Genomic DNA, 23,143 nt, shown 5'->3' on the forward strand with positions numbered 1-23,143 from the left:
GGATCCTGAATTTCAGGAACTCTAGGTATGTAATGTGCTCTACACATAGATAGTATAAAGACTTAATTTGTTGGGTGAGTGAAGTTAGGTTTTGACAGTAAATGTTCATTTACAAGCATGTTATAGGAAGGTCTGCATAGAGCTGAGTTTCTTTGGTGTTTGGCTATTATGAATGAAATGATCAAGTACTTAAAAAAAGGCTCAAAGCAGGGTCTGGTGAGATGGCATAGCTGTTAAAGGTGCTTACACCAAGCCTGATGCTCTGAGTTTGATTCATTGAACCTACATGGCAGAAGGAGAGAACTGACTCCTGCAAGTTTTCCTCTGACCTTGGCACATGTACACATATGTACTAAACAAACAAGTGTAATAAGTTTTTTAAAGCCAGACCATGAATATAGATTAACAACACTAAGCATCACTGTTAAGATAAGCAAAAAGCTCTAAAATAATTTTTAAAAGTTGGTGATATAATTCACGTACTATAAAATCAGAAATGTTGCGCAGTCCACCTCAGAATGCTTCCATCTTCCTAGATGGCCACGATCATGCACTGGCAGGCAGTCAGCAAGAAGGGTTTGAGTGTAGCCTACGTTACCTAAGGAGACCTTGTCTCAGAATAATGTTCTCGTCATGCTAAAACACCAGACACTCCAAGACTAAAACTGATTCTCCAGCCTTTCCCAGCTGAGCCATCAGATTATTTAAACATCTCTGTGAGAGGCTAGGAAGCTGGTTCAGGGCTAGAGCATGAGCTGTGCAAGCATGTGGATCTGAGGTCAGACTTAAAGCAGCCATGTGCCTGTAACCCCAGCGTTGGTAAGTGGAGACTGATGAATCCTGGGAGCTTGCTAGCCAGCCGCCTTAGCTGAAATAGCTAGCTTGTAGCTCAGTAAGGGACCCTGCCTCAAGGACATAAGATAGAGAGCTGTAGAAGGCACCTGACATCTTTTAGCCTCTGTGCATGCATCTTTACACTAATTTGAATGCACCCCTCTCCCAACTTTAAAATACCCATGAAACCATTATCACAGTGAAGACAGTGAATATTTCATTTTTTACTAAAAGTTTTCGTGTATTTATTTTTTATTTTTAATATGGTAAAAACATTTATGTGAAAGTTTGACTTTCAGTTTGACCTTATTTGTAATTTTTGTTGTTGTTGTAAGTTAAATTGAATTTTTGTTCATTCTTTGTATTTAAAAGTTGTAATGTCTGTTCAATTTCTTCTACTAGGCAGTTTATAATAATATAGGTCATGGTTTATTTTTCTCCAGGATTAAGGAGTCAACACTAGAAATGTTCCTGTCTAGAACATTGGTATCTTGGACCAATTCAGCCATACAAATTCTTAAATCAAGTTCCCCAAACCTAAAGGATCGTCTGAATGGGGATTCAAGTATAACTAGGAGACTTTTGGAATATGTCTATACCCACTGGGAACATCCATTGGATGCTCTGAGACACCAAACTAAAATCATATTCAGAAACCTCCTGCAAATGCACCAGCTCGCTATGGAAGGGTCAGATTTAGTCACTGACCCCTTCTTTTTGGAACTGACTAAGAGTCTTCTGCGATTGGAATGGCATATTAAAGGGAAGTACGCATGCCTTGGCTGTATGGTTGAGAGTATTGGAATTGAACATGTTTTGGCAATAGATAAAACTATTCCATCTCAGATCCTAGAGGTGATGGGAGACCAGTCATTGGTACCATATGCAACTGACCTTTTGGAAATCATGTTTAAGAATCATAAGGGTCAAATGAAGTCCCAGCCTGTCACCAATACTTGGCTGGATGAGTGGCATGAGACCTGGGTTTCTCCTCTTCTTTCTATACTGTGTGGAGGACACTTGGCTCAGAAGTCCTACGTGACTGATTATTACTTGCCGAGGTTACTGAATCACAGCCCTGGAAGCCTGCAGTACATGGTGAAGGTTCTCCAGGCAGCTATTGATTCGGAAGCTGGTGAGAGAGTTTTTGTTTTATTAATTTCTAGGATACTTAAGTGTAGGGCCCTGGGCAGATGTTTGCATCTTCTGGCTTAAGCATCTCTCCCGTCCCCTTCTATAAGTAGAAGAGAAGGTTATTAATGACAGCCACTTCGGATTGAAACATTTTACTTTCAGTAGTTGAGTGGAGGTTTTGGCTGAGTAGTTTACCAAGCTACAGAGTGATTCCAGTTGTAAGATTTTGTTTTGTTTTTTAAACAGATTGATTTTTAATGTGTATGAGTGGTTTGCTTGTGTCTATATGTGCAGCACGTGTGCCTAATGCTTTTGGACGTCAGAACCTGCATTGGATCCCTTGGGCTGGAGTTAGGGACAGTTGGGAGCTGCCATGTGTGGGCTGGGAATTGAACCTGGCTCCTCTGGAAGAGCAGCCAGCGCTCTTAACTCCAGAGCCATCCACTCCAGCCCCTAGTTACAAAGTTTTAATTTATTATTTTGGTCTCAAACGAGAGTAATGGTGTATGTATTTTATGTCATTTTCTTCTCCAGGTGATTGAGATAGTAATTAAAAATGCTTTAGGCAGCCTTAGTAAAAGCAGGTGATTCTTTTGTCTTTAGGTTGGAGGCACAGCTTAAAAGAAGAACTACGTAGTCATTTAGAATTGGGGGAAACATCCTACTGAGACAGGAGTGCTAAAGGGATCTTGGTTTATAATCAGTGTGTAGCCATATGTGGTTGTATATGTCTCTAATTTCAACACTTGGGAGACCAAAGCGAGAGGATTGCTTCCAGCTCAAGGCCAGCCTTGTATACATAGTGAGTTTCAGGGAGGCCAGGAGTGCATGAAACTCTCTAAATAAATAGATAGATTTAAAATGGGTATAAAATGATAATCGTGACCATGGAAATCTTAAATTATTCTATTTGATAAAGAAAAAAAAATCCTTATATATAATTATAGAAACTATCTGAACTAACTTGGTTCTGAGAGGAAATTTTGATTTCTATAAAAAAATCCTTGTATATAATTATAGAAACTATTTGAACTAACTTGGTTCTGAGAGGAAATTTTGATTTCTATAAAAAAGTCCTTGTATATAATTATAGAAACTATTTGAACTAACTTGGTTCTGAGAGGAAATTTTGATTTCTATACACAAAAACAATCTGTTATTTAATAGTTGTTCTTGAATTTTTCAGAGACCTCCCAAGGCTACGGCTTTGTTAACCTATCCTGACATCAGCTCATGTTTATTTTGTGTAAGGTGTGCTGTGAGCCACAGTTTTCTGGGCCTCTATTAGTGGCTGATGCTCTACTGAAATCAGCAAATCAGTGTGGTCTATTTTTTTATGTTCTTTATAAGTGAGAACAACTAAAAAATGTGTGTTGAAGATCAGTGTTTATTTTCTAGAAAATAATAGTGTTTGAACTATTGTAATATTTCTGCTATTCTTGTGTAGTTGTAACTTTTCTCTACTTGATTTTTTTTCTTCTAATTCATGTATGGCGAATTTTTTTTAAGTGTTAAGGCCAAAGTAAATGTATTAAAGAGTAAGTTATGATTTCTTTAAATTAATAAGATAATTATGCTTCCTTGAAATTATTGGCATTAATAATTATTTTCAGTCATTTTTACTTAGATAAGCACTTTAATTCATGTTAGAATTAGGTTAGACTTGAATGTTAATTGGAACATAAAAGTTGGCATGTCACAGTTATTACACAGCACAGGAATAGTCTTTGCTATTGTGCTTTTAGAACAAGAATAGTTTTTTCTCCTTTTAGGGTCTTGTAATCACAGAGGGGCTCTGGGAGCTTTGATGGCATGTCTGCGAACAGCTCGAGCTCATGGACATCTTCAGTCTGCAACTCATGCCTGGGAGAACCTGGTGTGCAGTGCAAGGGTAAAGCAAGGCTTAATTCATCAACAGTGCCAAGTAAGGAAACTTGTGTTGCATACATAGTCCCTGATAATCTGATTCCTTTAGTAGTCCAGCTAGAAGTCACTAACTTGTACCTAGCACAGGGTTAGGGAGTCCATTAAGAAGACAGTAGAAAGTGTCATCCTTGTACTCAGTCTATGCACTACCTAGTTGGGGAGCACAGACAGTTTACATAAAGAACCCACCACTCTGAGTGACAATCCGATGTCAGTATGTCCTGATAAGGGGTTTTATCTGGAAGGCGTAGAAGAGCCTGATCAGAGTAGGCGATGGTTGGTTAGGAAATAGAGTGATGAATCAGCACCCAGAATGGAAGCCTGTTCATGTTTGGGAAACCTCTAGGGCTGGACTGATGACTTTGTTGGTTCCCAGTAACAGACTGAATGGGTTTGTTCACTGGTTGTCAGTGGAGTCAGGAAGTTTGGAGTAGGAGCAGAAAGAAGCCAGGAGACTGGCTAGTGTGAGCTGAGCCTTAGCTGTGGCACCCTGGAGTAAGGCAGCACTGAGAAGACAAGAAAGGGCCAGAGCTGAGTGCTGCGCACATAAGGCTTTTGAATTTGTGTAAGTCTCAGTGTATATGTGTGATGAGACAGTTTTAGAGAAGTAACTAAAAGGTGATTTTGGATTAAGAAACCTTTCTGAGGTATATGTGGGCAATTGAAGTTTACTAACGTAGCTTACACAAATTTTACACATTTGAAGTATTCACATTGTATTGTTTGGTGTACTTTAGGTGCGGATAGACACACTAGGCTTGCTTTGTGAGAGTAATCGGAGCACAGAAGTGGTCTCTGCCAAGGAGATGCAGTGGATTCAGTTCTTCGTCACATACAACCTCAATAGCCAGTCTCCAGGGGTGCGGCAGCAGATCTGCTCCCTCCTTAAAAAGGTAGACCTTTGCATCTGCCCTCCAGAGTGGGGAGTCGTAATTGTTCTAGAAATTGCTTTTTAAACAGATCCCAGGTTTGGGGAGAGTGTGGAATGGTTGTGGTGTAGGGCTCCATGTAGCTTCATGGCTTCAGTGTCTTTCCCTGAGTTCAGCAAGCTTACGTGTGGGATTAAAATATAGCACAAAAAGTTCTTTCATTTCGGTGTAAAAAAAAATCAACCCTGACCTCTTAAAAATATAATTTTAAACATTTTATTCATTTATTTAGGGGACAAGTGTGCATAACAGGGTGCAGTTATGGAGGTCAGAGGACAGTTTTCAGGAGTTGGTTCCCTCCATCTGCATGTGGATCCCGGAAACAGACTTAGGTCATCAGGCTTGGTGACAGGGAACCTTAGTCACTGAGCTGTCCCACCAGCCCAAACTCTTTTTTGAAAGAAAAAAAGTTCAGCATTGGGGTTCTTAGAGCGTAGGCGGTTTGAAGAAAGCGCTGGTGAGAGCGGGAGGAAGCATGTGCATTTTTAAGCACCCCATGCAATGGCAATTTTATGAGTTACTCATCTTGAATCAGTCGTATAGCACATCTGTGGCAAGGCATTGGTATAGAAGTGACTATAATCTTCAGGTTCACACCAGCTTAATGGAAATGGGGAAAAACTGGTTTGATTCTGCTTGTAGTAATAAGTTGTTTTTGGTAAAACTGTACAATGTTTATTTTATGTCAAAATGAAACTGCAGATTTCAAGATTTGAAAGCTCAGGCACTCTCTTCTCCTTAAATTGTCCCTTTAGGCTGATGTTTTAGTTTACTGTGTGGTTCACATGTTTCAGAAAAAAAAAAAAATGTCTTTGTCTCCCTAAAAGTTGTTCTGTAGGATTCAAGAAAGTTCTCAGGTACTATATAAATTGGAGCAAAGGAAACCCACATCTGACTCAGAGAACGGGTCCAGCAGAGAGCAGCCTTCTGCCTCTTTACAGCAGTATAAGGTAGGCAATGTGCCAGATATGCAGAGCCTCAGAAACCTCACACTGTGAGGAAGCACTAGAGGGCAGCAAATAGAAATAAATAGAAATGTCTTTTGGGAATCGTGGCTTTGTGCTTTTTCCTCACCACGCTGGCTGTTAACATATTCCTTCTGGGCCTGGGTACTTCTCTGGAGGTGGCCTGAGTCATGCAACCAAGGCAGTACTTGAGGAATGTGACATAATGACACAACAGGCTTACCTCAGTAGTTTACTTCTTATTGGGCCAGTTTACTTATTACTCCGACACTTGGGTAGTTGCTACCTCTAAACTCTACTTCTTCACGTGGCAGAAGACTTTGTGCTGGCTATGGGTCAGATTGACAACTTTCAGTTGTGTGTGTGTGTGATGGGGACATACACACATACACACAGAGACACTGAGTGAGTGTGTTCCATGGTCATGAATGTATGCATGCATGCATGTGGAAGGCAGAGGTTGATAGGAAGTACCTTCCTTGATTGCTGTCCACCTTATTTTTGAGATGGGCGTCTCACTGAATCTAGAGCTTGTTGATTGAGCCAGATTGTTTGGCAGCAAGCCCCAAGCATCCTCTCATCTCTGTAACCTAGGGCCGATTACAAGTCTGCATTGCAACCCTAGGCTTTGGGTGTTAGGGATCCAACTCAGGTCCTCATGGTTGTATCCCAAGTACCAGGCTGACTGACCCTTCTTCCTGACCTCCTGCTTTGTAGGTCAGCCAAGGCTACATAGTGAGCTCTGTCTCAAAAACAAACAACCAAACCATACGGAGAAAGCAAAATCACCAAAACAAATGAAAACTCCCAACTTGGTTTTGAGAGTTAAGCAAGAAACCTTTGGTAAACCTGAGCTGATGGCTCATCAGGTTAAAAGGCCTGCTGCTAGGCCTAGACTCCACATGGAGAAAGCCTGCTCCAGCAGATTGTCATCTGATCTTCACATGGGCACAGTGACAGGTGCTGCCTGTGTACAGATACACACATAATAAATAAATTAATAAAACTTAAAAAACTTCACCAGGAACCAGGAAAAGTGGTTTAGAGTGCATGTGGAGCTCCTCCCTGTGTTTGAGAATGAGTGTTCCTTGCCTTTCTTAGGTCATTGCTGGATTAGAGGATGTCTACATGTCTTGCTTCTCTCTGAAAGGAGTGGCATGGCATTCGTGGAATAGCACTTAAGCGCATAGGAGCATAAAGCCTGGTGTGTGGAGTGAGATTCTAAATTTTCACACACGCCTGTGTTTTAGTTTTTGCTATGGATCTTCCTTTTCCCCTCTGAGACAAGGCCTCACTGCGTAGCTGATGCTGGCCCCAAACTGTGTTGCTCCTGTCTTAGTTTCCGATTGCTGTGCTTATAGTCAGGTATACCATGTCTGACAGCTCTGCATGTTTTGAACATTAGGCCTTAGAGACTTAATCTGAGTTAGTTTGTGTAGAGTGCTTTCCTAGTATGCATAAAGCCATGTGTTGCATCTCAAGCTGTTTATGAAATCCAGCATGTGGATATGTGGGGCTGCCTGTTGTCTCAGCACTTACCATCTGGAAGCAGGAGGGTTAGAATTGAAGGTCACCCTCTGCTACATAAAAAGGTCAGAACCAGAATGGCATCCATGAGATTGTCTCAATAACCACAATAGAAACTGACAAAGGCATATATTCACCTCTTGTGAGTGTTCATGCCTGGGGTCCTGTTGATTAAAAGTTTTCTTTTTTTTTTTTTTTAAATTTATCATTTATTATTTATACAGTGTTTTGCCTGCATGTATTCCTCCAGGCCAGAAGAAGTCACCAGATCTCACTATAGATGGTTGTGAGCCACCATGTGGTTGCTGGGAATTGAACTCAGGACCTTTGCAAGAGCAGACAGTGCTCTTAACAAGTGAGCCATCTCTCTAGCTCCCTGATTAAAAGTTTTCTAAAAAATCATTTGTATAAGTAGAATGGTAGCGTCTGAGCCTTGGGACGAGTAGAAAACAATGGAATAGTTAGGTCTTTGTATAAATTGTGTTACAGTCAATTTGGTAGTCTTCATTGGCTCAACCTTTATTTTCTCTGAAACTTTGAAAAGCTGCATCCCTCTGATGCCTAATGGCTTCTGTCTAGAGAAGTCAGGATTTGTAAAGCCCTGGCACTGACAGGGCCTGAGTAGATCTTGTTTTTTTTTTTTTCTAAAACTGTGTTTGTTTATCTCATTGAGTCTGAGAGGACAGGGTTTTATAAAGTCATGATGTAGTTTGGCCTTGAATATTGTCCCTTTTGTGTTGCTATATCAAACACCCGAGGGAGGGTACTTTGGAAAGGATCGAGGTTATGAAGAAGAGTGTTAGTAGCTGGAAAGACCAGGCAGCAGAATTGATGGCTCCCTGACCATGTCACGAGATAGCAGAGTGGTGGACACCGTGTGGGAGAAGCACGTGTTTAGGCGTGAAGGTGAGAGAGCAAGTTGAGAAAGTAAACCTGTAGCCTCACACCCACCCCCATGGAAACTCAGAGTTTAAAAGTAACCTGGTTCACCCCAGTGGAATTAATCAATTCCTGGGTAATTCCTTCCACCAGGCCTTGCCTCTTAAATCCCCCTTTATCCCCCACTTTGATACCTTCCCATTGGTGGTCAAACTTGAAGCAGATGCTTCTTTAGGGGATAAACTATCCACCTCTAGTAGGTGTCAAGCTGACATTCAAACAGCTAGGACAGTATCAGCAGAGCCTTTACCCTGAGGTACAGGTAGTAGAAATACTTATCCTGAAAGGAACCACCCTGACCAACTGCCATTTACTTAATTATACCTAATTGTGATTTGTTCTTAATTTTAGAATTTCATGTCATCTGTTTGCAACATTCTTTTTGAAGCATTGTTTCCTGGATCTTCCTACTCAACTAGGTTTTCAGCTTTAACCATTTTAGGATCAGTAGCTGAGGTGTTTCCTGTCTCAGAAGGTAAGCTTCAAACAATGTCTGGGAAATGTAACTCTTTGTTAGCATATTGCTTTGCTTGACATTTCAATTTTGTTGTCTTCTTATAGATTCCTTTTTAGTATATAGCTTTCGTTTGGACATAATTAAAGTTGCTAGTGAAGGGCAAATGGGAAAGAAACTGTCTCCTCTTTTTGTTCATTACTGTTTGTCAAACACATGCCAAGTTTCATGGATCCTCTTGGCTTACTGCAGCAAGGCTTCCCAAACTTCCCTGCCACACTTATTTGTGCTGTTACAAGAAAGGGCTTCATCTCTTAATTTTAAAGTGAAAACCATAATGGTTTGTCTTATATTTAATATATAAGATGAATAAGCCTTGTGGCTAAAATGTGGATTCTTGTATAGCCATCTGCATGAAGATCACTACACTTTCAGAAATCATATAAAAACATTGCATGCCAACAAATTAAATTGTCTACATGAAATATACATGTTGATTCCGGTAAAAAGAAAAAAAAACAAAACAAAACTGTGAAACAAAGGATAATTCTCTCTTTTTTTTTTTTTTAAGATTTATTTATTTACTTTATGTATATGAATGCTCTGTCTCCATGTACCCCTGCACTCCAGAAGAGGGCATCAGAACCCAGTATAGATGGTTGTGAGCCACCATGTAGTTGCTGGAAACTCAGGACCTCTAGAAGAGCAGATAGTGCTCTTAACCACTGAGCCATCTCTCCAGCTCGACAAAGGATAATTCTGTAATTAGTAAATAGATTGAAGCAGTAATCAAAACCTCCCAGCATTTGGATATGATGATATATGCTTTTAATCCCAATACTTGAAGGGCTGAGGCAGGAGGATCTCAGATTAGAAGGCAACCTGTTGTACATAGCCAAGACCTTGTCTCAAAACAAATAAATAATCAAAAAAGTATTCTAACAAAACAAAGTCAGGACAAGTGCCTTTACTGGTAAATTCCATCAGATAATAAGAGTTATCCCTTCTCACAGTCTTTTCACAAAACTGAAGAGGAGGGATGACTTCCTTACTCATTCTGTGAAGCTCATTAGAAAGGCAAATAAGGTTCTGTAAGAGGCCCAGCAAGATGGCTCAGTGGGTGAAGGCCTTACTGCCAAGCCTGCCTCCCTAGTTGCCTCCCACATGGTGGAAGGAGAGAACTGACTCCTGCAGGTTGTTCTCTGACCTCTGCACATGTACCATGGCATGTGTGTGCATGCCCAGGCCCCCACAAATAAAGATATGCAATAAAAAATGTAAAAATAGAGGCTCTGTAAGAAAGCTATAGACCAGTATCTTTATGAATACAGATGCAGAAGCTTCAGGAAGGTACTACAGCAAACAAAACCCAGCAGCATATTAAACATACTGTCCACAGGACTGGAAAAATGGCCAAGTGGAGAAGAGTAATTCCTGCACCTGTAGAACACTCAGGTGCGAGTTCAGGACCCACATGGAAACTCACAACTGTCTATAACTCTACTTCCAGGGAATCTTATCCCCTCTTTTGACTTCTGTGGACACTGGGAACATATGTGGTATACATACATATATGTAGGCAAAATACTCATATGCATAAAATAAAAAAAAATAATTCTCAAAATGAAATACACACTACGACCATATAGATTTTATGTCAGCAATTTGGGTCAAAATAGAAGATTATAGGAAGCGTCATGCTTATCAGTATGTGCCAGCCAGCTTACTTTTTAGACTTCGGATCTTGGCTCAGTAAGCTTTTTGTTTGTTTGTTTTAAAGATTTATTTTATGCACACGAATGTTCATCTGCCTGCATGTATCTTCTGTGTTCCTGGTGCCCACCAAGGCCAGAGATGGCATTGGGTTTCCTGGACTGGAGTTACAGATGGCTATGAGATACCGCATGGGTGTTCCACAAGAGCAGCAAGTAATATTTAGCTTCTAAATCATCTTTTTAGCCCCATGAAGATTTTTAAAAAGGCATGTTCCTAAATTTATTTGTTTATTTTTATTTTAAAAGTAACTAAGTGATCTTTCAGACTTTTTGAAAAGGAATGCAATGTTTTTAATCCTTAGAAATAGCTGTTATATATTCGTAAAGCTGTAGTACTTTGTCATTTGAAGAGATGAAGTTTTATACTATTGTGCATAGTGTATTCTGTGGAAAGTATGAAATGAAATCTTACTGTTCCTGTGGATCAGGAAGTGTGAGTTCTTGTGCTGATCTTACATAAATATTTGCCCAGATAACTTTGGGCCATTGATTTTTTTTTAAATAATTAATTTTTAAATGATGTCATTTATTTAAAATTTTAAGGCAACATCCAAACAGTATATCAGCTGAGTCATGATATTGATGCTGGCCGTTTCCAAATACTCCTGGAATGCTTTACGAGTACTTTTGAAGAAGTGAAGACGTTAGCATTCGATCTTCTGATGAAGCTGTCATCAGTAACAGCTGCTCACCTCCAGGTATTTGGGTTTTACTCATGTAAATATGTGTGTACGTGGAACTTCTGTTTAATCTTACTTAAGGCAGTCCGGATTGTCCCAGCTGTTTGCCTCCTTAGGTCTTTTGAGTATTTCTTTCAGTTATTATCTGATCCTGCAGGGGTGGGAAATGGTAAAAATCCACATCATTGGGCTATACTTTTAAAAATTGCTTTGATGGAAATGGAGGTGTAGGAGGCAGTAGGATTTGCTATTTACAAGCTAATTGGTAGATTTCAGTTTTGTGGTCTCCACAGTTCACTTGGGCTTGTAATATTCGCTCAAAACATATCACTTACAGTAATTTTGAGGTTTTAAAGATAATCTTCCTGATTAGTAGACCGAGAAGCTGAGTGGAAATGAGGTGGAGAATGTGTTTCTGGTCTTTCAAAAAGCAGTAGCTAAACCGAGACTGAAACCTCAAAATATTTGAGGTTAGCAGCAGTTCTCTGCTGAGGCACTCACCCCAGCCCTCTGCCTAACACTGTTCTTCCTGCCCTGGATAGAAACAAAGATGGGATTAGGAGTAAGGGCACAGTGTAAAGTGGGTGTGCATTGGACCCCAGGGATGTGGGATCACCAGGAACATAGTGGGTATAGAGCTTCGCTACAGCCTTCCTTCCGTTAGCACTCTCCAGAGGCCAAGGGACCTGCGGGTTGCAGCTGCTATATTTAGGATATGACATATAGCCTGACATCGTCTTATAGGGGTAGGATTCAGAAGAGCAGCGCCAGACTGACAGCATTGTGTTGTTGCTTCTGTGTCTTTGGTGTGGCATTGCAGGCTCTCAGGGTACCATTGTTCTGACTTGGTCCAGGTTAGGAATTGCTGCCCAGAATCTTATCTGTGCCTGTAGTCTTCCGGGGTGCCTTTGTGAGCATAGGATTCTTTGGTGCTCGCTGCTCAACTCCTGTGCCCTGTGGAATTTAAAAATAGATTTTTCTTCTATCAGCACAATCTCCTTTACTGTTCATCCCATGTAGCTTATTATCATATAGATTAGCTATGCCTCATTCCTTTCAAATAATTTTTGAGAGCTCTGGAGTGAGAAGGTAAATTATAGAAAGGCCTGGTACTTACCGAACCTGTGAAGGGCTCTGGAAGGACCTCTGCCTCTTTAATTCCATGAACATGTGCTTGCCACAGAGATACTGTGGAATCTAAGAAGTTTTTGCCTCATGTGGTTTAAGTGAGGATTTCGGTTATAGTATCTGGTCTTGTTGCATGTTAGTAAAATGGTTGACATAAACATTTAAGATTTTAAAATAGGGCAGGCAAGATGGCTCAGTAGCTAAAGGTGCTCGTCTCCATGCTGGGTGACCTGGGTTTTGTCTCTGCACTCTACATGACAGAGGGAGAGAAACAGTTCTTTTAGTTGTCCCCTGACCACCACGTGAGTACCATAGTGTGCAGTGTGCAAGTTCCTTTCAGCTCCCTACCCCCAAATAAATAATGTAATTAAAAGATTTGATCACCTTCTACTTAAAAAAATAATTTAAAAATACTGGTTATGTATTTCCATTGTCCTGTATCCTATATCTTGTCTAGTACATAATGTTTTGAACAGTTTAAGATAACATGAAAGTATTCCCTGAGCATTAGCCTAAGCACTCTAACACCCTGTATATGTGTAATAAATGTCCGTGATGGCATGTCTTTCTGATATGTCCTTACTGTTTGTCTGAGTCACTTCCATTCTTTCTGTGGAGCTACACATCCTACATCTTTATGGTGCATTCATGTTTTAAGTTTTTGAATTACATTTCCATTTGTTTGTGCGTGTGCGTGCGTACGTGTGTGTGTGTGTGTGTGTGTGTGTGTGTGTGTGTGTGTGTGTTTAGGTCGGAGGACAGCCTGCAGAAGTTGATTCTCTTTTTACACCATGTTGGTTCCAGTGATCTGACTCACGTTGTTAGGCACTGTGTTCTTTCTAGAGTCTCTTGTATTAATATTTTGATCCAAATGGAATAAAACTCTTTTCAGTTTTTAAGCTGTTTATTTTGTCTCTTACTGACTAATAGGTAGTGTAGTTTAAGATTTACTGTAATATCAACTAGAAAAGAATTTGGATAGAAACAAACTAATATTCAAATAAGTGTGTTTGCTATCTACTGTTTTGAAATTGTTTGACATATTAAATGTCAGTGTACTAATAATCAAATCCAGAAATGAATTTCTAATCCCTCCTGTTAGGTAGTTCTTGAATAGTCCAAAGAGAATCATAATATTATTGAGCAACTGCACACGATGTCCAGAGTGGTGAACATGCAGCTGTAACTGTGGGATCCATGTCTTCTGTCGCCAGTCCAGTGCCCTTTCTAAGTTGTTACAGTGAGCTCTCCCTTTTTCTGTGCTCTTTAGCACAACGTGAGTAGAGCCTTACTTGACACGCGGGTGTTAAGAGTTTGGATGCCCAGTTCTGTCTGGTCCTTTGTTCTCCACTCATGTGGAGTTTTTAGCGTGAGGAGCCAGTTTTTTGGAAAGGGAGACAGGGAAAGGACAAGAATGTGGCTCAGCTCAAACATAAACTGGGAGATGCACCAAGTACTATGACAGGGTAGCCTGTGTTCATGAAGAAAATCAGTTCACCATCACTTAGGTTCGTATGGAGTCTCACCCAGTTGGTGGGCAGTGAGTTGAAATACATTGTTCCTTCAAGTTCCTTTCTGCATGGTGACCGAGACTGTGCTCTGCTCTAGGATTCTGAGATGCTGCAAGGCCTGTTCCAGGCAGCACTGGAGCTCAGCACCAGCACGAAACCATATGACTGTGTGACGGCCTCCTACCTGCTGAACTTGCTGATATGGCAGGATGCCCTGCCAGCCTCCCTGTCTGACTCCTCAGCACAACAGTTCACACACGGAGTGCGAGAGAAGTCTGCTGTGGTGGAAAGGAACACTTTAGTAGGTTTGTATTGAGAAGGCGAACTTTTGTTGTAACTTACAAACTCTGTATTTTATTTTCTATTTGGTTAGAGTACCCATTGGCTGGATATTCACTTGCTTGTATTTTAAGAATTTGCCAACACATATGAGAATACGTGTACCATTTATGCAAATTAAATTTACTCATCTTTAATACTTCTTTTTCTTTTTGTTTTGTTTATTTGAGACAAGATTTCTCTGAGTAGCTCTTTGTCCTGGAACTAGCTCTGTAGACCAGGCTGCCCTCAAACTCGGAGACCTGCCTGCTTCTGCCTTCTTAATGCTGGCATTAAAGTGTGCACCACTACCTCCTGACTAACACCTGTTTCTAAACAGAAGAGTTATGCAAAATAAGTAGATGCACAAGTATACATTAATAAGGCACATTTTAAGAAGAGCAACTTCTTTCTCTTTTACTCAAAATACACTTTTTCCTATGTTGTTGTTATTATTTTTTTGTGACCATAGACAGATCATCTTCATTATGTCTGTACCAAAGCAGAGTTACTTTGATGTTGGGATATTTTATCCAATCACCTCTCTACCTTACATTTTAAATTATTTTTAAAAACATTAAAACTTAGAAAACCACTGTGTATGTGAGTACATGCATGTGCTGTATGCACACGTGTGTGCATGTACACAGAAGCCGGTGGAGAGGATTTGGTGTCCTGTCCTACCATCTGTTTTCTTCTCTTGAAGCAAGCTCTCTCACTGAGCCTGGAGCTACAGTAGGGGCCAGCAAGCCCCAGAGAGCCCCCGTCCATCTGCCGCAGAGCTAGGGTTGTGGCTTCCAGCTCCTGCCCGGCTGTGGGATCTGACTCAGGTCCACATGCCTGCGCAGCACGAGACCATTAAGCCATCTCTCCAGCCCTCTTACCCTAATTTTTAATAAGTCTCTTCATTGAACCTGGAACTTGCTGTTTCTGCTGGATTGGCTAGTCAGGGAACCTCCGAATTGGCCTGTTTCTGCTTGCCACCCCACCACTGCGGTTACAAATGTGTGTGTCACACCAAACTTTATCTCAGTGCTGGCGATTGAAACTGGGATCTTTCAGGGTTGTTGAGCTCTTCCAGCTCTCCACCTCTTACGCCTCCTTTTTTTGAATAGGAGCTGATGTAGCCTTGGTCGACCTGAAGCTTGCTGTGTAGTTAGCAAGCTTCATCCTGTCTTCACCTTCTGAGTGATGAGATTACTGTCATGAGCTGCCTTCCCCAGATTGTGCAGGGTAGTCGCAGGGATTTCCTAGCAGCAGCCCAGGACTGTGCATGCTAGGTAAGCGAACAGCAAGTATAGGCTACAGCACTCATTACCATCACCCTGAAGGGAAATGCAGAGCAAATCACAGAGAGGAAAGACTTCATTCCAAGTGGAATAAGAAAACCCCAAATTGTAAATATTAATAGGGTTGTAGAGAGAACAGAATATGCACTGCTATGATTGAGGCTGTGCACACAGACACTCAGTTTGTAAGTATCCATTGAAATGAAAGCATATGCCCAGGCAAAAATTGTACAAGAGTGTTTATAGCTTTGTTATCCATACTGGTCTAAAAGCGGCACCAAATCATGTGACATCAGTTGCTAAATGGTAAGTGTGTTATGCCTGTACAGTGGTCTGTTATCCAGCCATATGAAAGAATGAAGTATTGCTACAGCTTGATGAACTTTGAAAGACATTATGAGACCTGATTGGAGTCAGTGCAGATCCGTTGTTGTTTTGAGACAGCATCTCACGTATCTCAGGCCGGCTTCCGGTTTGCTATGTAGCCAGGCTGGTTCTGAACTCCTGATCTCCCCACCTTCGCTTCCCAAAGTTTTAGGATTACAGGTACATATCACTACATCTGGCTAAGAATAGGCAGATCTATAGGGACAGAGTAAGTCAGTGGTTACAAAAAGCAGAGCAAAGCTACAAGAGTGATCACTGCTGCTGAGTACAGTTTCTTTTATGTGTGTGTGTGTGTGTGTTATGTGGCTCTGACAATGAAATGTTCTAGATAATGTTTATGTTTGTGTATATATGATGACAGAAAAATGATTGACTTGTCCACTCTGATTTTTATTGCATTTATTGTATGTGTGTTTGTGCAACAGTATGGATGTCAGGACAACTTCAGGAGCCAATTCTCTTCTACCACGACTGGATCTAGGGATCTAACTCAGGTCATCAGGATTGACTGAAAGCTCCTTTACCCTCTGAGTCATCTTACTGGCCCAACTTGTACACATGAATTTCATGGTGTCTGAATTCTATCTTGAATACACTGTCACTAAGTGTCATTTTTGGCCAATTAACCCTTGCTACATGATCCTGGAGTCTGACACCCACGTAGAGGGTGGCTCAGAGTGAATGTCATCATGAACCCTGGCAAATAAGTGAATGAATTCTGTTCTTTAATAGTGTCTTAACTAGAAATTGGTAACAGGCTTTGATACCCCTGAGAAATCTAGGGGCTGGGAGATGACTCCTTTGGCGGGGTGCTCGCTATGCTCACTTGAGGATCCAAGTTGTGATTGTCAGCATCTATGTAAAAAGCCAGGTGTGGCGATGTGCACCTGCCATTCCAGCCTCGGAGGCAGAGACACGATGCTTCTCTAAGCCATCCAGCCAGCCAGCAGGCCTCACTGAGCCTACGTTCAGAAAGACCCTGCCTTCAGAAAATAAGGTGGGATCCGATTGGATAAGATATCCAGCATGGAGAAGAGACCAGCCAGAGGTCTCTGGCCTTCACTTGTACATATGCACACACGTGCACATGTCTACGTGTGTAATATATACAGAACCTCTAGTATAACTTTTAGTTGATTGAGCTGGCTGTAATATTTTTCTGTAATTATAACTGTTTTATAACTGAGGCTATTTCAGTTTTCTGTTTGCTTTTTCTAGTTATTAAATGCTTGATGGAAAATCTTGAGGATGAAATATCTCAGGCTGAGAACTCTCTGCTTCAGGCTGCATCTTCATTTCCAATGTATGGGAGAGTCCACTGTATAACAAGAGCTTTCCAGAAGTTGCCTCTCAAGTAAGAATGTCCACAGCTATATTTTGTTTTAGAAATGTGCTTATGTCTGACCTGTAGATTCTTAGTGGAGCGTGCCTAGGGAAAGGAATGCCTTAAAAAGAATTGAAAATTAGATTTAGTTATCTACCCATACATACATGTTTTAAGCTCCTAATATTTTATATACCACATAGTTTTAAGCTACAGATTCTTTCACCTCCTTTTTGTGTTAATTTTCTTTTCAAATGAGTTTTTGCATTTTAATGTAAATGTTTGTACTGTGTTTGCAGCGACTTGCGGCTGGTGGGTGAGTGGAGGACGGTGCTGGGGAAGCTTCTGCTCCTGTCCTACAGGCTCTCTGCCGTGGTGTCTCCTGTCATCCAGAGCTCCTCCCCCGAAGGCCTCATCCCTATGGACACTGACTCAGGTCAGCAGATGAGGGTCCTCGCGGTTCTGTTTCTTGTATATCTCCTTCTTATTCCTTTGAAGAGATACAAAAGCTAAATCCAGGGGAAAACATTTTTCATGCTATTTCTAATCTTTTAGTAATACTTGCAACTATTAAAAAGCTGGGCATGGTGGCACATGCCTTTAACCCAGCACTTGGGGAGGCAGAGACAGGCAGATCTCTGTAAGTTCAAGGCCAGCCTTGTCTACAGAGAGAGTCCAGGACAGCCAGGACTACACAGAGAAACCCTGTCTTGAAAAACCAAAGGGGGAAAAAAGTCCCCAGCAGGAGAGACATTTTACACAGCTGTGAAGTAACCAGTAAGGTGCCTTTGTTTCTGTAAACACACTCATCTGTCTGTCTATAAGCAAGGGCTGTAATCCACTGAGTTATCATTAAAAAAAAAAAAAAAAAAAAGAGTTGGAGACAAGAAGTAGATGAGGGACTACTTGGAACAAAGAAGGAGGTGATAGCAGTGAGGAGGACCAGAGATGGTAATAAGGGAAATATGCTCTAAATTTATACACATCGGTATACCCATTATGTATAACCAATAAAAAAATAAAAAGACCAAAAAAGTTGCAAACACTTTATACAAAATGACCACCAAGCTCCAGGGAACCAGGTGATTAACAAGATTAGTTGGGTTTTATAGTACTGTTTTTCAGAGCAGGTAGTACAAATCTGTGAGGTGGGCTGCTGATGGAGTGGTCAGAAAAGACAGCTTGCTGGGAATGTGAAATGGACAAAGACCAGATGATGGGAAGAACTGGAAGGAAATAGTTACCCACAGTTGAACTCGGGAATTTCCATCTGCTTTTTTTCTCATGTCTCTGCCTCTTCGCATACGTTCCTTCATTGGAGCTCTGCGCAGGTCAGGGCTTTAGGGCTGCTTGGCAGTCTCCCCCTCATACCCAGTGCATGTCCATTTTCTTTTTCTTTTCATCTTCTCATTCTCTCCAGGTAATTTTCGGTTTTCTTAGCTTATTCTAGATCTTTCCATATGAATTTCCCTGTAATCCTTCTAATAATGTTCAAATTACTTTTTCCTAACCATATCATTTATAATTTGAATGACACATAGTCTTTAGCCTTTTGTTTTGTCTCACTTCGATACTTTAGTGCCCTCCAACCAGGTCCTATAGTGGTTTGGCATCTGCTCACTGTCCAGTTTGTGTCCTAATGCTCTTCTCCCCGGGATCTGCCCTTCAGGAAACTAATTTTATAGGAGTGGTGTCTGTGTTTTCCTGCCTTGTGATGAAAATCAGTGATAATTCATGATTCTAAGACAGAGTTAATTATTTGGCTCATGTTAATCTACATACTGAAGTTTGATGCTTTAGTTCTCTTGGTACATAGTACTAAGAAATAAGAAACATGCAGATTCTTGTTAGTAGTCATTGGCTCAGGCAAGTACTGGTAGATCCTGAATAAGCGATAGTGAATGTTTCAGTTCCCTATTGTAAATAGAGCTTGCAGAGTGTGCATAAGAGGTTTTGTTGTCAGATAGGGAAGATCTGGGCAGATTTGGGAGAAATAATGGGCAGAGAGGGGAAATAATGTCATCAAAATATATTGTATGGAAAAATGTAAAAGAAAATAAAAAAGATTTTAAATTTAAGAAAGCTTGTCTCAGATACTGTCTTCAGCTAGACTTTTCCTGAATGTTCCCTTTTCTTTTTCCTTGCTCTTTATATTTTTTCCTGCCACTTGCCTTTTTTATGGCCATATATTTTGAGCCCCCTTGAGAAAGGTGTGCCCTAAGAGCCAGCTAGATGGATAGAATTCTTAAAACTTTGTTCTGATCATTTCTCTTTTTTTTGTACTCTTTCATGGCTTCCTCCCCTCCTCCCCCTGGAGAGGGGTTATTGTTAAAATTTGCTGTTTTGACAAAATCTCAAGGAAGCAACAAACAAGCATAATATGTTGGTTGAATGCCCACAAAGACAATTTGAGCTGTGAATTTCCCACAATGCCTGAATAGTTGTTTGCTGTCTGTGCCTCCTCCTACATTTTTCTGTTCATCCCATGTGATGGGTTACCTGTTCATACTTTCTAAAAACTAGAGCTTGGGTGACTTACTACCCATCCACCATCCCATTAATTCAGCCCGATTTCCTGAACCTCTGTGCTGAGTAAGGTTTGTTTTAGGCACTAGTGACTCAGCAGTGAACAAAGGGCTGCCTTTCTATACTTTGCTCCTTCTCCAGTGAGTGCCTGGCAAGTAAAAAAAGACATTTCATGAAATATTAGCACTGTTCATCATGCTGAGAAGGCCATGTTTTCCCCTTTTCTAAGCCAAATATGGCATCTTCATATGCCTATGTTACAAAAGATTGTGTGGTGTTGATTTTTTTAAGCTATTATAATACAGTTTTATTTTTCAATTTCTCTAACTTACATTGTAGGCTAGAAAACAGGTTCTCCTGTACTTCTTGCACATGATTAAGCACTGTCTCTGAGAATCTAGATAACTCAGGAAAGCAGTCATGGTAGCCTTTGAAAGGTAGATGTTTGAACTGTGTTTTTCATCTCTTCAGCCTAAACTGTCATATCTAAGAGTAAACACTAATATCATGAAGCCCCTATGTAACTTTCATCTACATCCTCTGAGTACAGCTGACTTTCACTGTGGAAAATTACAGCAAATTTGAGTTAGTTGAGGAAACCTGCACTTGACTTGAGACTGGGCATTCATGCATATTTACATTTTCTGCAGAGTCAGCAAGCCGATTGCAGGTCATTCTCAATGAGATTCAACCACGGGACACAAATGAGTACTTCAGCCAAGCCAAAATGCTGAAAGAATGTGATAGCTTTGATTTGGAGGACTTGAGTACCAGTGTCTCCAATATTGATAGTTCTGCAGAAATCAAAGGTAAGGAAGATGAAACTGTTATAATAACAGTGGTATTAGTATGTGTGTGTGTGTATGTCTGTGAATCTGTGTGTTGCTGGGGCTTGAACTCAGCCCTGTAAGGCATGTTAGGCTAGTGTTAGACTAATGAACCTATACCACTGTACACCGACCACAAGTATTTCAGTAATTTAAAGTACACAGACTTTCTTTTTAAAAATTGTTTTATTTTAAATAATGTGTGTGTGCACATGTGTGCAGATGTGCGAGTATGCACACACCTAAAGTGCAGATGTCTGTGTAGGCCAGAGGTGTCAGATCCTCCTGAAGCTGAAGTTGTAGGCAGTTGTGAGTTGCCTGATGTGGGTGCTGAAACCTGACTTGGGTACTATAAGAGTGTACACGCCCTTAACTGCTGAGCCATCTTTCCAGTCTAGAACACCCTTTGGATAATAAAAGAGCGTGCAGATCTGCAGAACATTTCTGGAAAACAAAGTTTTTCTTCTTAATTTGGGTTCTGGAATGACTTCATAAGAGCTTTACCAGAAAATGGAACACCTGACTTCAACATAGATGATGCTACAACACAAAGCTTTTGGCTATAAGACCCTGTAACAGCCCAGCTGGTGAGAGCAGGGCACATGATGATAATGATTTGGGTGATGCCACCCAAATCTTCTTCCTTCGCTGGTGTCTGCTGTGGGAGTTCTTGAAATCAGTATCCTTTTAAAGGAAATCATAACCCTGAACAGAATATGTGCTTCTGTGTTATACCAAGCCTCCAAAATTCTAGTCTGTGTGGTTTACTTTATCAGTTGTTACTGAAAAAAGTTACCACAAGCAGTAATTTCTTAGTGATTTATCCTGTGGCTATGTTCTCCACTAGATGGGGTTATTGTCTTGCAAAAAATTCTCTTTGCAATTGTATTTTTAAAATTATAAAAATATGTTTTCACTGTAGCCGTGAAATATAAATTTAAAGCAAAGTAAAGTCATGTTCCATTTCCTCCCCAGTTCCCCCCGTTTTGTGTAGAAGCCTTTCTACCCATGCTGTGTATATGTGTAAGTGTATTTATTCTTTTAGTTCAGTAAGCTTTTCTTACAAAAGCAAGTGAGTAGAATAAGTTTTTGTTAACTTTCTTTTTTATCTTAATAGGTTTTTTAAATACCAGTGCTAAAATACACCTACAACTAAGATAAGAGAATAAGTAAGAGTACATTTAGGTTATTGCCATGTGATTTAAATATATTTTGAAAGATAATTATTATTTTATATTGGTTTTAAAAGTTCTGTGAGGGGCTGAAGAGATAGCTCAGCAGTTAAGAGCACTGGCTGTTCTTTTGAAGGCTCTAGGTTCAGTCCTAGCACTCACATGCTGTTTACAACAGTCTGTAACTCTAGTTCCAGGGGATCCATTGCCTATCTTTGGCCTCTGTGAGCACCAGGCATACATGTACACAGATACACAAGCAAGCAAAGCACTCATGTGCATTAAAGAAAAAAAGAAAAGAAAAGGAGAGAAAGGAAGGAAGAAAAAAGAGAGAAAGAAAAGATGAAAAGGTAGATTAAAAGTTTTGTCTTAGGGTCTGGAGCAGTGGCTTAATGGTTAAGAGCACTTGCTCTTCCAGAGGACCTGGGTTCCATTTCCAGCACCACTGTCAAGTGGCTCACAATGGCCTGTAACTCTAGGAGATCCAATGTCCTCTGATTGCCACAGGCACTCTCACACATGTGGCGTGTGCACACACACGTACACACAATAAATTAATAGAAATAAAATCTTCAAAAATAAATGTTCAAAAATAAATCTTCAAAAAAAAAATCTCTCTTAGGAAAGCATGGAGGACCATGCTGAAATCCTAGCACCCAGGAGGCTAGATGAGGAGGGTTGTGAGTCTGAGGCAGTCAGAGCTACATAAGGAGACCCTGTGTATAAAAAGCAAAACCAAGACACCAGCAACAATAGGTTTATCCATTCTGTAACTGACAAAACAACCATTCTCACCAAAGTAAAGAAGTACTTTTCTTTTTTTAAATAATCAACCATGTAGTACTTTATGTGTGACAGAGAGCTGGAAAGTTTGTTTCATCAATATTCAAATGGCAGCCCTAAGTTTTGAGGCAGTATTGTGTTTCATTTTAATTTTTTTGGAAGTAACAAAAAGCTAACGTTTCTTCCTCATAGTGTGTGTTCTTCAAATATTAGTGTGTTTTGTTTTCTCTGAATAAATAGAACATATGACAGATTTGTTTGTTCAAACAGATCACTCTTGAGGAAATTATGAATAAGCGTGTTCTAAGAAACCTGGGATGTGCAATAGTTTTTGTTTTGTTCCTTAAGGTAAAGAAGGAAAAACATGTGACGTAACGGCTCAGATGGTCCTGGTGTGCTGCTGGAGGAGCATGAAGGAAGTCGCTTTACTTCTAGGCTCGCTCTGCCAACTTCTCCCTATGCAGCCTGAGCCAGAGCCTTCCAGTGGGTTATTAACAGTGCAGCAGGTAAGGGACATGCGTGGTTATGCCTCCAGGTGTCATTTTTGGCCAAGGCATAAGCTGCTATGTGTAGACCAGCTTTTAAGAAAAGGTTTGAACCTTAAATATTTTACAGGTACCAACCAGGAAAGGTACATGGAAATTATAAGATAGTAGACCTTACAGTGTATTTTAAAAATATGGCATTTTAAAAAATATTTTATATCAGTAATTAC

General features: G+C 40.5%; 1 protein-coding gene across 1 annotated transcript in view; it reads left to right on the forward strand.

Annotated features, from left to right (window-relative positions):
* Nucleotides 1–23,143, forward strand: part of Thada (THADA armadillo repeat containing) — a 294,790-nt gene that overhangs the window by 16,830 nt on the left and 254,817 nt on the right. Inside the window, exons 11-21 of the mRNA XM_021652847.2 lie at nt 1,278–1,969; nt 3,741–3,892; nt 4,632–4,787; nt 5,651–5,773; nt 8,606–8,729; nt 11,027–11,181; nt 13,900–14,107; nt 17,015–17,150; nt 17,420–17,556; nt 20,297–20,455; nt 22,777–22,934. Coding sequence (XP_021508522.1) covers nt 1,278–1,969; nt 3,741–3,892; nt 4,632–4,787; nt 5,651–5,773; nt 8,606–8,729; nt 11,027–11,181; nt 13,900–14,107; nt 17,015–17,150; nt 17,420–17,556; nt 20,297–20,455; nt 22,777–22,934 — 2,200 coding nt within the window. The remainder of the gene's footprint in view (nt 1–1,277; nt 1,970–3,740; nt 3,893–4,631; nt 4,788–5,650; nt 5,774–8,605; nt 8,730–11,026; nt 11,182–13,899; nt 14,108–17,014; nt 17,151–17,419; nt 17,557–20,296; nt 20,456–22,776; nt 22,935–23,143) is intronic.

This window comes from Meriones unguiculatus, chromosome 1 (genome assembly GCF_030254825.1).
Source record: "Meriones unguiculatus strain TT.TT164.6M chromosome 1, Bangor_MerUng_6.1, whole genome shotgun sequence".
Taxonomy (NCBI): Eukaryota; Metazoa; Chordata; class Mammalia; order Rodentia; family Muridae; genus Meriones; species Meriones unguiculatus.